This window comes from Lepisma saccharinum, chromosome 20 (assembly GCF_977018435.1).
Source record: "Lepisma saccharinum chromosome 20, izLepSacc3.1, whole genome shotgun sequence".
NCBI classification, from domain to species: Eukaryota; Metazoa; Arthropoda; class Insecta; order Zygentoma; family Lepismatidae; genus Lepisma; species Lepisma saccharinum.
In genome coordinates this window covers 22,898,881-22,913,027 of record NC_139248.1, presented here as the reverse complement: position 1 = coordinate 22,913,027, position 14,147 = coordinate 22,898,881, and the positions used below count along the sequence as shown (strand labels likewise).

The following is a 14,147-nucleotide window of genomic DNA, read 5'->3' as shown; positions in this document are numbered from 1 at the left end:
CTTTAATCAGGAAAAAGTTATGACTGCATGATTGTAACAAATGTTTCATTTTCCATGTGTGAGTGAACAGTGCCAGAATGCTCCTAACGCATGAGGAACGCATCGAGGTTGTACTGCTATCTGGGGAGAGATGTTCACGTGCCATTGCAAATGATTTTAATAGACACCCTCAACGAGATCCAGTGTCGCATGTGACAGTTACACAATTACTCCAAAAGTTCCAGGAGACAGGATCAGTTAACGACAGGCGACCATCAGGATGTCCCAGAACTTCCACTGACACATTAGGAGCATTCTGGCACTGTTTTCTCGCACCTGGAAAATGAGACATTTGTTACAATCATAACTTTTTCCTGATTAAAGACTAGCTGAAAAATATTCACAATTGAATTTCTCATGAAATTCTATCTTAGTTTGATATATTACATGACCCTCTTCCTATTAAAAAAATTAGTTGAATTCAATATGGTGGATGTCCAGTTGGAGCACACCAATATTTATTTATTTATTTATTTAGCAAAAGATCCTTAACAGAACCAATAGTTATAATTAAAAAGGATCATATTAAAAATATTTATAATAAAGATTAAATATACATTTTAAAAATTACAAAAATACAAAAAACAGAATTACAATATTACAAAATACAAAACAAAAGATAAAAATCGCAGTAGGTATGTTACACAAAGTAACAGAACAAAATACAAACACAATATAGTACAATCACAACGGAGTACTGCTAAATACTTTCAGATACAAACATATTATACATTGCACAATAGACGATGAACACTAAGATTAATTACACAATTTGTACAAATATCAAATCCATATGAGAGTAAATAAGGTATGACTTTAAATACATAGTATCGATAAAAATAATATAATACAAACACGCTTCAATCAATATGGTTCCCCCTAGGCCTAACCTGTTTCTATCGACCATTTGTACCTAGCCTAACTCATTTACATTTTATAAGGGTGTTAAGGGACTTTTGAACCACCCTGTAGTAAAACAGTTTTCTATACTCTTATCCATTATATTACAAATAGCTATGATCTCCCCAAATATAAGCATAAGGTCCACTTTAGACAAAAGCATTTTCCTTAACATTTCTGCTACAATCAAATTCTACCATGTAAAGTGAAGAAATCTTATAGCACTTTGAAGCCACAGCATATTCCATGGCATTTTTCACAGATAACATTGGTTCTAATTTCCTTAGCATTTCACATGTCACAATCAAGCAGAAGCAAGCGCTAAGACAGAGGGCAGATGTAATGGCAGCCAAATGAGAACAATGAATCATTTGACATTTTAAAAAGCTGAAACTATTCAACTGAGGAATAACGTTTCCTATGAAACAGTTTTAGGTACAAATCAATGGTGCTGCTTAAATACGTACTTTATAGTGCATACAGGATACACATGGAAGAATAAATTAGTTGTTTCAATTGTAAACACTGGCTAATGGACAGAAATAATATAAGTGAAGTTGATGGTCACTTAGCATTACAAAAAATATGTAGTTTCAGTTTGTTTACAAGACATCCCATCAATTACATAACCATGTCCTTTTTTATATTATACCTCTTCATCTTAAAATTCATTAGGTATTAAATGAAAACCATGCAAGTCGTATGCCTTTTATGCTGTCATGTTCTCTGCATGCTTGCATTCGCTAACCGGAAGTTACATGAAATGTTTCTGTGTAAAGCACTGTCTGCCAATCGGAACGTTTTGGGTCACCAAGCAAACCGGTGACAGCGGCAGTGATCGAGTAAGCATGGAAGCCATATCATCGGTATTTGTGGCAAGATAAAAAATGGAAAATAACTTCCCGAGTGCTGCAAATCACCATTCTCTTACATTTGAGTCACCAACTTCGAATTTTCAAGCTGCAGCCTTGTTGCCATTTACCTGAGCAGAACACAGAACTTGCAATTTGAAAGAAGCAGTATAACTCGCCCTCTTTCCCACCTTGACCTTCTGCCACAGAATAAACAATGTGGTTTCAAAAGTAAAAGGTTTGGAAGGCTAACATGGAGAAGGGAAAGTGGGAGGGCTTGCTTGAAAGGGTATACATTACTCTTTTTCTTTCTGTGTGTACTAGGGCTGAGCTGATACCAACAATTGCTGATACCGATACTCTTATAATTCCAGTTTAAAATAACAAAGGCTAGTTACCGAGTCACAAAACTCATCACATCACATTCTATTAATGACATCAAACACTCCCAAATTATTTTCATATAACATTATATCACTTAAAATGTCCTGTGGCATTTTATGTGAACTTCTTTCTACCCCCAGAGGATGCAAAAAAAGAAGTAGTAGTTTTGGAAATGTTGCAGATACACCAAAAAAATCGGTGGATTATTATAAGTGTTACTGCTTCATTTCATGATCCCCAGTTTCATTACACATGTCTTTAAGGGGAGAGAAAGTTATAGCGTGTAAAATTAAACGTATATAATGCATATAGCGTACAACTTGCATAAGGAATGCAAAATAAATACAAATGTAAACAACATTCTTATTGTTTATATTAACCTGGAGAGGGAGGAAATGACGGAAAAATATATTCAAATACAGATCTGTATATTTAATGCTCATTTGGCAGCTCTGTGTATGCCCTGCTGTTCACTATTCTTTGTCATTTGCAATAAAAACAAGTCACTGCAGTGTCAGCATCGGGCAGCGGTCACACAGAAGGGTAGATCACAAGAAGAAAATCTGCAACCCTCCCTCCCACAGCGACATTAATCCCTATCCCAGGAACTCCTGAATGAGCCTAGCACTATAATAATGCTGGTTTTGAAAACGTCATGTTCTTGACCCACGAGTAGTTTCTTTTATATCCACATAGTGTTGACCACCAGGCAGTTAGGTTCCTTCAATGTCACGTTTGGGCGCATCACTTTCACTTTAGCCCTGCCTTCTATCTTGTCATCTGCTTCGCAGAAGGGTGCAGCATTTCTTGGAAATGTACATGGAATTTTTGTCCGGGAGCCCAACCTGTCACAAGGAAGGGTGAATGAACTTTTGAAAACAACAAATCTTGACAAATGAGTTGTCTCTTTTGGCCGCTCTAGCCACTCAAAACCTTTGGTATCAGCAAAAAGAATTGAATATACTGATGTATCGGTATCGGTTTAGCCTGTGTGTGCACCTAATTTTACAATTTTTAATGATCTTTCAATAACACTGTTCAACAAATTTTAATTTTTTTTTGCGACATGGATGAAAATTCACTTTTCTTTATCAATCCATGATGCTGAACACGAAACTGACAATGAAAATGCCACTCGACTTCCGGTTTAAGAATTATACGAGGTATTGTCGAAAAGTCGGGTTTTCCAATGTTCTAACGTAGTGGAATGACGTATGCTTGATGTGCATGCGACTTTTACGCTTGAACTGTATTATGCGAACAGTACAAAACGTGGGTACATTTCCATCTACCTTTCCAAGTAAATTCATGAATCATAGTTTTTACATTAATCACAAAATAAATATTTTCTACTATACTACTGTATGGTGTGTTCTTTACTACTTTCGTGGGATTAAATCCGCTTCCTCTTTGCTTCCCTCTTGTAGTGAAGTTCAGGATCATCCATGGTTACTGTCCAGCAATAGTCGGCAAGCATTCCTCTACTCCATTTCCCTTGGTATCTTTTCTCCATTACAGATATTTGTTGGTGGAAATGCTCACTGTGTTCATCACTTACCTCCCCACAACTTTTCGGGAAGAAATTGAGATGAGAGTAGAAAATGCAATTTAAGGAACATATTGCAACCTATTTTTTGATACGATGAAACCAAATTATTTACAAGTTTTTCATAGTCTTCAGCACGTTTGTTTCCCAAAAAATTGTTGGAGACTTCTCCGAAAGAACTCCATGCACGTTTCTCAACATCACTTAGCAGGTGTTCGAAGATCTCGTCCTGGTGAAGTTGACGAATCTGAGGGCCCACAAAAATTCCTTTCTTGATTTTCTGTTCACTGATTTTTGGAAATTTGTTAAGTAGATATTTGAATACCAAAGAGTATCGATCCAACTTCTTGAAAAAGTTTTTGATCAGTCCAAGCTTTATATGAAGTGCAGGAAGTATAATATTTTCAAATTCAACGAGAGGTTCATTATGTACATTCATATTTCCAGTTTCCATACTTTGACGTAATGGCCAATCCTTTTTAATAAAATGAGAAGCTCTGTCTCTGCTATTCCATTCGCAGAGGAAACAGCAATATTTGGTACAGCCTTGTTGGAGTTCAGTTAAAATAGCAATGACTTTCAAATCTGCACATATTTTCCATAGGTATGTACCTAGTTGTTCTATTTAATTGATTGAAGGAGGAATTTCAGGCTATCATACGATTCTTTCTTTTACACAGAATAACCAATAAGGATTGACATCAATTGATTGCTGTTACGAAGCAGTACAGCTTTTAGACTTTATACCGATGCATCTATGAACAACCGCCACTCTTCGCAGATGTGCCTAATGCCCATAGCCCCCAATAAACCATTAATATCACTGCAGTATATCAGATCTCCTTCGGTAGAAAAGTTTTCTTCCAACATTTTTTGACCGTCACGATAAAATGACACCTTCACATTACTAGCCAGAAAATTCCATTGTTGAACTCTGGAGGCTAATAGCTCTGCCTTGGCTAACCTTGTGCTGTTCTGTAAGTTTAACATCACCTCCAAAGTCCGGATCTGTAGATGTGGAAGGTTGTGGATCATATGGTTCGTCTTGTGAGTCTACGGAATAAGATTCAGGGGGTGTTGGAACAGGTAGTTCATTACTATGCGCCACACGACGAGAAGCAGAACGAATATTTGGAAATACGATTGTCTTCTTTTTAGTATTGGACATACGTTGTATTGATGGGACCATACAAAAAAATAAACAATTGTCTGTATGATTAGTGGGCTCCAGCCGAATCATGGGAATAGCAAATTACATCGATGGTCTTCTGTGATTCATCCAGTCCAGCAGATTCGTGTAGCAGGTCTTACAACGGAAATGTTGAGCCCAAGTCTTATCTTCATCTCCAAATTTGCAGTATTTACCGAAATATAGATTGTAGGCTGTTCTTACAGAAGGGGTAATATTTCTCCGCTGTCCAGAAAACACAATATGACCACAAACATAACAGACATTGTTAGCATTGATAATGCATTTACGTGGCATTTTTTAACATCACTCAGCAATTTAATTAAATGTCAACCTTACCAGAAACGGAGCACGTAATACGCAAACACGATCTTCGATAAATGCACACACTCAACCTAGTTTTATAAAGCCACAATCACGTCTGCACAAATTAACACCTCACAAAACAATGAATAAAGAGGTTTTGTGGCTGGTCTTGAACAGTTCCCCTTTCCTTACAACAAATAAAAAAAATAAGATAAGAAAAGAAAAACTCAACATTTACTTCTTACAGCTATGCAATACCATAAATATAGGGAACTTCTCCAAATCAACAATGCCCTGTAACTCAATTATAATTAGTCAATTGCGATTTTTAACTACAGTTTCGTATTTAGGAGACCAATATTGACTAGAAATTGTATATATAACTCATGTCGCATTTTGGCTGTTGACCAGTGTAATATGCTTCTCTCAGTTATATATACATTTCCTCATAAAATGTATAATTGAGATGTCACTGTATAAAAAACACATTAATATACATGTCACCAAGATAACCAAAATACACAAACCTAAAAAAACTGGCTGGCCTAATTAAAATAAATAATAAACATATTTAATGAATGAACATTAGATAATGATCTTATCATTACAATTATACACGACATACATACCGACTGCTGAACTGCATATATAAAAACTCGATTGGGATCCATATTAAATATATGAGCTGCATCCAGCCATGTTTTATATGTAGAAACATTAATTTCTCTACCTACAATTGGAAGTAAAAGAGTGCATTACTGTCATGTAGAAAAATAATAAAGAAGATTACATTTACCCAAATAGCTGATTACACCATGTGCTGAACAGAACGTATTAGTCTTACATATCAAACAGCAGGAACACAAAAGGAAGCACAATGCATATAAAAATGAATTTTTAAAGTTCCGACATTATGCCAACACTGTCAAGGATAAAATGGGAGTTAAAACAGATGTGGACAGTAAGAGGAGCAGAAGTGTATGTATGTGTGTGTGTGTGTGCGTGCTCCTCTTGTGTTTCTGATCTGACAGGTAAGAAGAAAATTAGATATTTGACATTTCATAAAACAATTTTAAAAACCTTGAAATCAGATTACAGGGGAGGAAACTAGATAAGTTGTCAAATTACTGATTTAACTGACCAAACACTGAACTGACACACATTGCCATCCTTAAAGTAAAAGTGCGATTTCATTATTTTAAAAATATTATCTGGTCTCCAGCATCCCCATAGCCAGCCATTGCACATTTTACATTTTTTTATTGATGATAACTAGAGGCACGCATATTTAGTTTTTGACGAAAACAGGAAATGTGAAAAAACACATTCTGATGTTAATTTTTCATGTTTCTGAAAGGTGTGAGGTGCATCTTCCTACCCTGTTTTGTCACGAAATGATGCAAAATGAACTGCAAAATGCGAAATAGACTCAAACACGAAATTTACCGTTTATATAACTACGCGACACTTTCAGAATTGCTAAGTATTCTGCGAGTTATGCAATTCACGGAAAATTGTTTCATTCTGCTGTAAATATTTGAGAAGCAAAAATGGACTTTTATATAGGAATAAACTTAATGATTTAATGTGCTATTAGAAGGGATATGTTTATTTTGTGTAATAGTGCAGTTTTAAAATCAAATTTGGGATTATATTCATATTTTATAAAACCCAAAATGCAATTTTATATGGTGCTTTTTCACCGCTATAACAGCAAAATTTCATTTTATTTACTGCTTTTGAGCCCAAAATTGACTCTGTTTTTGTACCGAAATTTTGTTTTTATATTTACAAAAAATATGTGCCTCTAATGATAACACAACGTTTTCATAATTGTACAAAATTACGTAAGGCAAAAAAAAAATGATCCTTTCTTTAAAAAAAAATGTGTGTAGTAGATACTGAAATGCAAAACACATACATATTGTCTTTACTTTAAGTTTGTGTTGGTTTCTTAGCAAATAATATTTTCAATTAACTCCTGTTTCTCTATAGTTTTCTGCACTTCGTAACAGAGTAACAAAGTTTTAAAAAAATAGAAATTGCAGCCACAGAAAAAGAAAAAATTAAGCGAAACTTGAAATTTTATTTTTTATTGTATTGTATGCCATCAAAGATGCTTCCTTTCGATATAAAACACCAGAGCTGTAATAATACCTCTAACAAAAACAAAAATCTACAAATGCAATACTCACGAATTATGCTGCTGTCTTTTTCTTTTGTGATTATATAAGGCAGCCTCCACTGAGCTATTTCAGGCAGCGATGTTAAATCAGGGAACTTCTGAAACCAGGCAATTGTCTCGTCCTCAATGGGTGGGCTGTAGAAGATGACGCCATGAATATAATGGTACCACACACATATACATACATATACTTGCAGTACTTGAAACTGACTGAGGCTAACAGGTTGTCCATAAATTATTCACCCCATAACGCATCAAAATATCTTTACTGTAAAAAGTTTCTTGGAAACAATAGATATGGCATTACATTAATTGACTCAAAGAATATTTAGTGAACATACATCTCATTATTAATAAACCTCTACATGGGTGCCCTGAGTGGCTTTCACAATATCAAGTCTATTGATGAATTCACTCCACGTGATTCGGATCATATCCACAGAGATTGATGCCTCAACCTTCTCGATACTGCTTCAATTCCACCAAGTCCGTAACTTTCTTGCTGCAGATGATGTCCTTCATGTAACCCGACAAAGAAATGTAGGTTACAGGAGATTTTATTTCCCACAACAACAACACACACATTGCCTTTTCATGCACAGTCGCCATTTTGACTATTTTACTGCAATGCATGATGCTACAGTGTTGCCAAGTACATGGAAGATTTTTTTTAGGTGTTCTTCATGTTAATGCTAATAACTTCCACTCCAGTTGCATAGAAATTTTTTTATGGAGCGAATAATATGTGGACATGCTGCATTTTCAAGTGGCGAAAAACAATGTTGTAATATAGTAGAGGTGAACTTGAAGAAGTTAGCAATTGTTGCATCACATGATGGCAAGTTATTCACTGTAGTGTAGTGCATGGCGAGGACAATTGAACATGCAAGTCAAATGCTGCCATGTTTTCGTACATAATAATGTCATGAAAAGTGATATCATGGGCAACGTTGGACAACATGGTTTCTGTGGAAGGAGAATGTATTAGCATATGTGTAATTCACAATTATTTATCACAGTATGTGGAAAAGTAGAACTTTGTAAAAACAGAATTCCCTGACTTTTCCATTTTTTCCAGACCAAGCGTTTTGGAGGAATTCATGTAGCACCACCTCTAAAGACTGGTTCCACTCAGACCTCCTGCAGCTTCAATGATGATGGCGCTGATGCACCGGAGCTACAGGGAGAGTATGTTGACTGCAAACTGAAAGTTTCAAGATTCCATGTTCTTTCACTGTTAATCAGGTGAGTCTCAATCATTTTCGAGTGCCCTGAATATGAGAAGCTGAGAATTGCACAATTGCACTACCTTGAAGTAGTAGTGAAGCAAGAGTTATTGCTAGTTCAATTTCAGCAGAAAATAATCCTACAACAAAAAAATTCTCACATTCTCTTCCAAACTTCTGCTGTTGGGAAAAGCTAAAATATAAACAATAAACATGTAACATGAGAGAAAAAAGCAGTGCACTGTTTAATCATAAAAAATATGTAGTATATTCTGAGTTGCGTGTGTTGAACACTTTTCAAACTTCAACAATTGAAACAGGATAATTATATTTCATTTCTACAATGACACCTACCAACTAACAGCTTAATTTTCATTAGGGCACATGGGGTACCAGTGCTCCCATCCATATTCATTGTCAATTGCAACATTGTGAACTATACTGCAGATGAGTGCTTTAACGTTTAAAGCCAGAGAACACAGCAGATTCGGATGTTATTCAGAAGTGGGATAGTGAGAAAGGGTGGACACATAGGTATGTGTTAGTGACGAAAAAGTGACCGCATCACACTGAAAGTGAACAAGATACTGCTTCAGTTTAGGTGTTTAGGTGCCTCCAAGAATGAGGCTCACATTAACTTTACAATATTATGCCACTTAGAAAGTGCAGCAAAAAATTACTCCTCATCTTAGAAGAAAGACAAAGAAAGAACATTCAGCAAGCATGTGAAGTATAATGCACAGTGTATTTCATACCTGGAAGATGTTTAGTGTACACCACATGCCTATGTACAAGGTATGTACTGAAATTAATGAGCCAAGTGATATTACTCCAAGTCAGAAATCACTATTTTTATTCTACCTATGGTAATACATAATTTGGACTTTGTCGTTACTTTTCCCTTTTCCACATAACATCCAAATTGGTCAACACATTTGCACCACCTTAATGGCAGGTGGAAAATGCCACTCTTGCAGAAGTCTGTTTTGCATGACATAACCACTGGTAAACCTCATCCTTCACCTTTGCACCAATCTTGAACAAATCTTGTGATAACCAAGAGTTTTTATGATGTCCTGTATAACGATGTGTCCAATGCTAAGATAACGTGCAATTTCTCGTGCAGTTATCTCCCTATCACTTTGGATAAGCTCGTGTTGTTGCGCATTGAAGCTGTTTTCGGTCTGCCACTACAAGGCTTATCAACAGTGTCTGTGTTACCATCTCTAAAATGTTTCATCCACCTTTTCACTGCACCGTAACCCATGCAGGTATCTCCATGAAGTTCTGTAAACGCTGATGAATTTCTGCAGCCCCAATATTTTCACTAACAAGAAACTCTACAACAGCACATTGACGAAACGAACTGTCTGTGGATGCCAATTTTTTCCTACCGACAGCACAGACACCAAAAGTGCATATGCGCCAGCATGTGGTATCAACCAAAATGTTCAAGCCCTTGGAGTAATCGAACAAGGCTCACAACTTTCAGTATGTGCGATGTATGTTACAGAAAATAGTATCCAAGCTTTGACCCAACTTACCTAACTCGTTGATACTTCTTCAAGAAGAGCAGTGCCATTTTGTTTTCTTCCAATTTCACTTTTGCATGTCCTAATGCTATTGATAAAACATGGAGGTGCTCCAATAGGCACAGATATATTTCACAATGATAATGGTTGACCTGTAAATGGGCAGCTATTCAATTAACTGTTAACTAATTTGATTATTAACCATTTGTCCACTGAGAATGTAAATGTTCTATGTCCAATTTTTCATTTTTTCAGGACAGACCTTTAAAGTTTGATATGATATATTCATTGGACCTTTGTCATCATTATGCTGAAAGTTTGTATCATTGCAAAGGCTGATGTACTGAAGCCTTTCTAAAAAGAAGTAGTTGCTTGGTTAGGTATTTATGCTTAAATTAATTACTGAAATTTCAGATATAACAATTTACACGCAACACTAACTTTGGTTTGAGAGTGTCAGTTTCATTATACATTTGTCATTTGGCAGCAAGTAAAATAAATAATTCATATTTTTGGAAATCAATCGACTACTTTACTTTGATTCCATTATTGTTCAGAATTTTTGTCTGCTAAGAACAAGAGCAAGAAACGAAGACTACCACTTCTAAGCAACTCCCACAAGTGACTGAGGTTAGAATGCAAGTGGTTTATTTTCATACTCAGATGGCGCCTGTGGTTGGTTGAGGAAATTGTCATAAGGTTTCATTGACTGTTGGAGTTTGCCTTCTCGTGGCTGCTTCCAAATTCCGTAGATGACCCAAAAACACACTCAATATATCAATATTGGTTGTATGTAGGCATCAGATGATAGGAGAGATTGCATCCTAAATAGACCACAGCCAAAATATCTCGATTTGTTTACAATTTGGAGATAGAACATTACATTCTTAATGGATGAATTATGGAATTGGCCCTTAACAAAACCAAAATAAAACAGGATTTTAACAAGATAAAATATTGATAAAAGCCAATAAACTACCAATATAAAATTTACAAAAACTGATATTCTGTCAATCCAATATAAAACTCCAGATGGTCCTTGAAGAACCTAAATGGCTAACTGACCTCATTAATAATTGTATGCTTCCATATGACTGCAATGCAAAAAGAAGCTGCATATTTAGACACTGACTTTAAACAGTTACAAAAATGCAGATGTGCATGCAATTACAGAATCTTTACAGGAATAACAGATTGATAAAATTATCATTCATCAGTGTACTATTTATCATTGAATGATATCAAAAGTCATTGACCAATTAGTCCAATCACTAATATTGATGTTTATTTTCTTAAAAAATCAGATTACCCAAACCTGAAAAGTTTGTTAGTGGATAGAGAAAACTAACCAACCTCATTCCATAAGTTCTGCAGATATTCATATACTTTGCGCTTGTCCTTAATTATTGCAATTATGTTCCTTATCTTCTCTTTGATAACATCATCACCAGAAATATTCACCTCTGAAAGTTAGCAATACTGTTAAGTCATATGGCACACTTACATATAAGAATACTGCATAATATCCATTGACACATATTACAATTAAAAATTATTCTGAATATTCATTATTATTAATAATATAAAATAATTATAGAATATAAAACATTTTTATTTTTTTACTTTTAACCCATCCGCTTACCTAGTCGTCGAATCGACGGCCTGACTGGATGTTCGCTTCCCGTACCTAGTCGTCGAATCGACGGGTTCCCGATTTTCATCACGTAGTTCCTTTTTCATTCAATAGATGGCAGAGGTTGTATGATCTTTCAAATCTATGACGTGTATGTTTGTGCTGCTAAGTTTTTCATACCATTTCAAGCGTGTTTTGTTCAGTAATTTCTCATGTAAACAAACCTTCATTTGTTACTTCTTGCAAACATGTTGCATAAGAATGTTGTAGATGATTCTGCGATTGAAAAGTTGCTTTTCGATAGTGATGAATATGAAAATGTGGATTTTGGAAGGGGAGATGAACACGGGGGTTCATTTTATGTTAGTGAAATTGAAGAATGTAGTGAAAGTGAGGAAGAGGTGGCTGTGGCAGGAAAAATATAAAAGGTTGAGGAATGGAAATGGAATGCAAGGATGTGTGTGATCAAATTTATTAGGTGAGTTTCTAATTATCTTTCAAGTAAACTGCATATGTGCATACTTATTACTATACTTCCACTTCAATATATAAAATTTTCACGTAAATTGCTTGGATAGTTTAAACAATATTTGACATCTTGTCTTGCTGTGCAACCTTCACGGGAGATAGCCAAATTTAAATGGTATTTCATGGCAAAAAAATTGGCATTTAAATGGTAAGCGGATGGGTTAAATAACATTTCTCTGAAACTAATATATTCATTTATACCCTAATCATGTCAGTGTTAACTGTAAGTTCTCTCATTCGTTTTCCTAACTTTCAATTTTTTCAATATCCTATCCAAGTAGAAATAACCTTAAGGAAATAAGTTTGCTACTAGTTAATATGCAACTAAAATGCACTGCAATTGCCTGTTTGTGACCTTATACTTGTTCATTAAAACAATGTTCCTTTGTTGACATAACCTTTCTACTAGAGTACTGTATGGGACCACTCTCGATCACTCAAACTCGTTTGAGTCTCCCACACTCGAGTGTGCAATGCTCGGTCGTACCGCACTCATAGTGGAATCATTGATAATGTCCCGTATTTCACTGTCACTGTCAACCTAAAACCTATACATGGAAGCAAACCACTCTACGCAATTACAATTCTAAATAATAATTCCGTATATTATTAAGTAAGACTCAAATACAACACATATGAAAGTGTGCAACATCTACAGACCGAAATGTAAAATGGATACAAATGCTGACAGACCTGCCGAAGCAATTACAAATACAGCAACACAGTGCAACAAGTACGTGTACATCATTGTTCACTTACTGAAAAAGATAATCATATTCTGAGAAATAATAAAATGCAGTTTTAACATTCATTGAAACATCATTTTAATGTGACAATAATTGTAGAAACATAAAATATCAGCCTAGGTAGTTTCAGCCCATAATAATCTACAGTAAACCCTCGTTACCACAAACTCGATTAAGACGAACACTCTTTTAACATGAACAAAATGTTGGTAACAGCATTTCTTATGGAAATTTTTATTGGTTAACGCAAATTTTGGTTACCACGAATTATGAACTGGTTTTTAGTCCACTGCGTCATTAGATCTCATTTAACATGAACTTTCAAAATTTTTCATAATTTTTTTCTGTTGTTCCTCTACTAGGTACGTAAGAAATCGCTCAACAATCTCTATCATCTTGTCAACAATCAACTTATACAGTATCGTAACCAACAGATTCAGATCAACAATGTGTTCAAATGTGTTTTTTTATTCTTTAAAACATAGCCAGTACGAGTAACATCAAGATGAAAACTAGGGTGCAATTGCTCGACAATCGCAATCATCCCATTAACAATGAGCTTATATGTATTAAACCAACAAATTCAGTTGTGTGTTCAGATGTGTTTTTACATTCTTTAAAACGTAGCCAGTACGAGTAACACCAAGTTTCAAGCAGTAAGACGGGAGTCACGGCCAAGAGGAAGCAGACAGGCATAGATCTGCAAACAAAACTGAAAATCCTAGAGGAAGTAGACTGTGGTGCATTGAACAAAATGACAATTGCTGAACAGTATGGAATTGCCAAATCTACATTATCTACAATACTTAAAGATCGTGAAAGAAATTCTTAATGCTGCTGCATCAGGTTCCGGGAACAAATCTAAGCGACGTTTTGCTGCAACATCCGAATTGACCGTTAGTTTTACGGAAGCTATGAGTACAGTTGGCCGTCAAGTTACCAGGCATTTGCGTTCCTGTCTGCGACAGCGCGATATACAAGAATTTTTTACCAGAAAATCATCTATGCATACTTTTTTTAAAAGTTAATTACTGTAGTACTGTTTTCTATGATGACATACATACATATTGTAAATGGTTAAT

The 14,147-nt window shown here is 35.3% G+C and overlaps 1 protein-coding gene across 2 annotated transcripts in view; it reads right to left on the bottom strand.

Annotated features, from left to right (window-relative positions):
- rod (kinetochore component rough deal) overlaps positions 1–14,147 on the bottom strand; it is a 76,928-nt gene that overhangs the window by 29,310 nt on the left and 33,471 nt on the right. For both annotated transcript variants that reach the window (XM_083142192.1, XM_083142193.1), the window contains exons 14-17: positions 11,512–11,621; positions 10,171–10,310; positions 7,411–7,535; positions 5,845–5,945 (exon numbers count right to left, since the gene is read on the bottom strand). In XM_083142192.1, the coding sequence (XP_082998318.1) occupies positions 5,845–5,945; positions 7,411–7,535; positions 10,171–10,310; positions 11,512–11,621 (476 nt within the window). The remainder of the gene's footprint in view (positions 1–5,844; positions 5,946–7,410; positions 7,536–10,170; positions 10,311–11,511; positions 11,622–14,147) is intronic.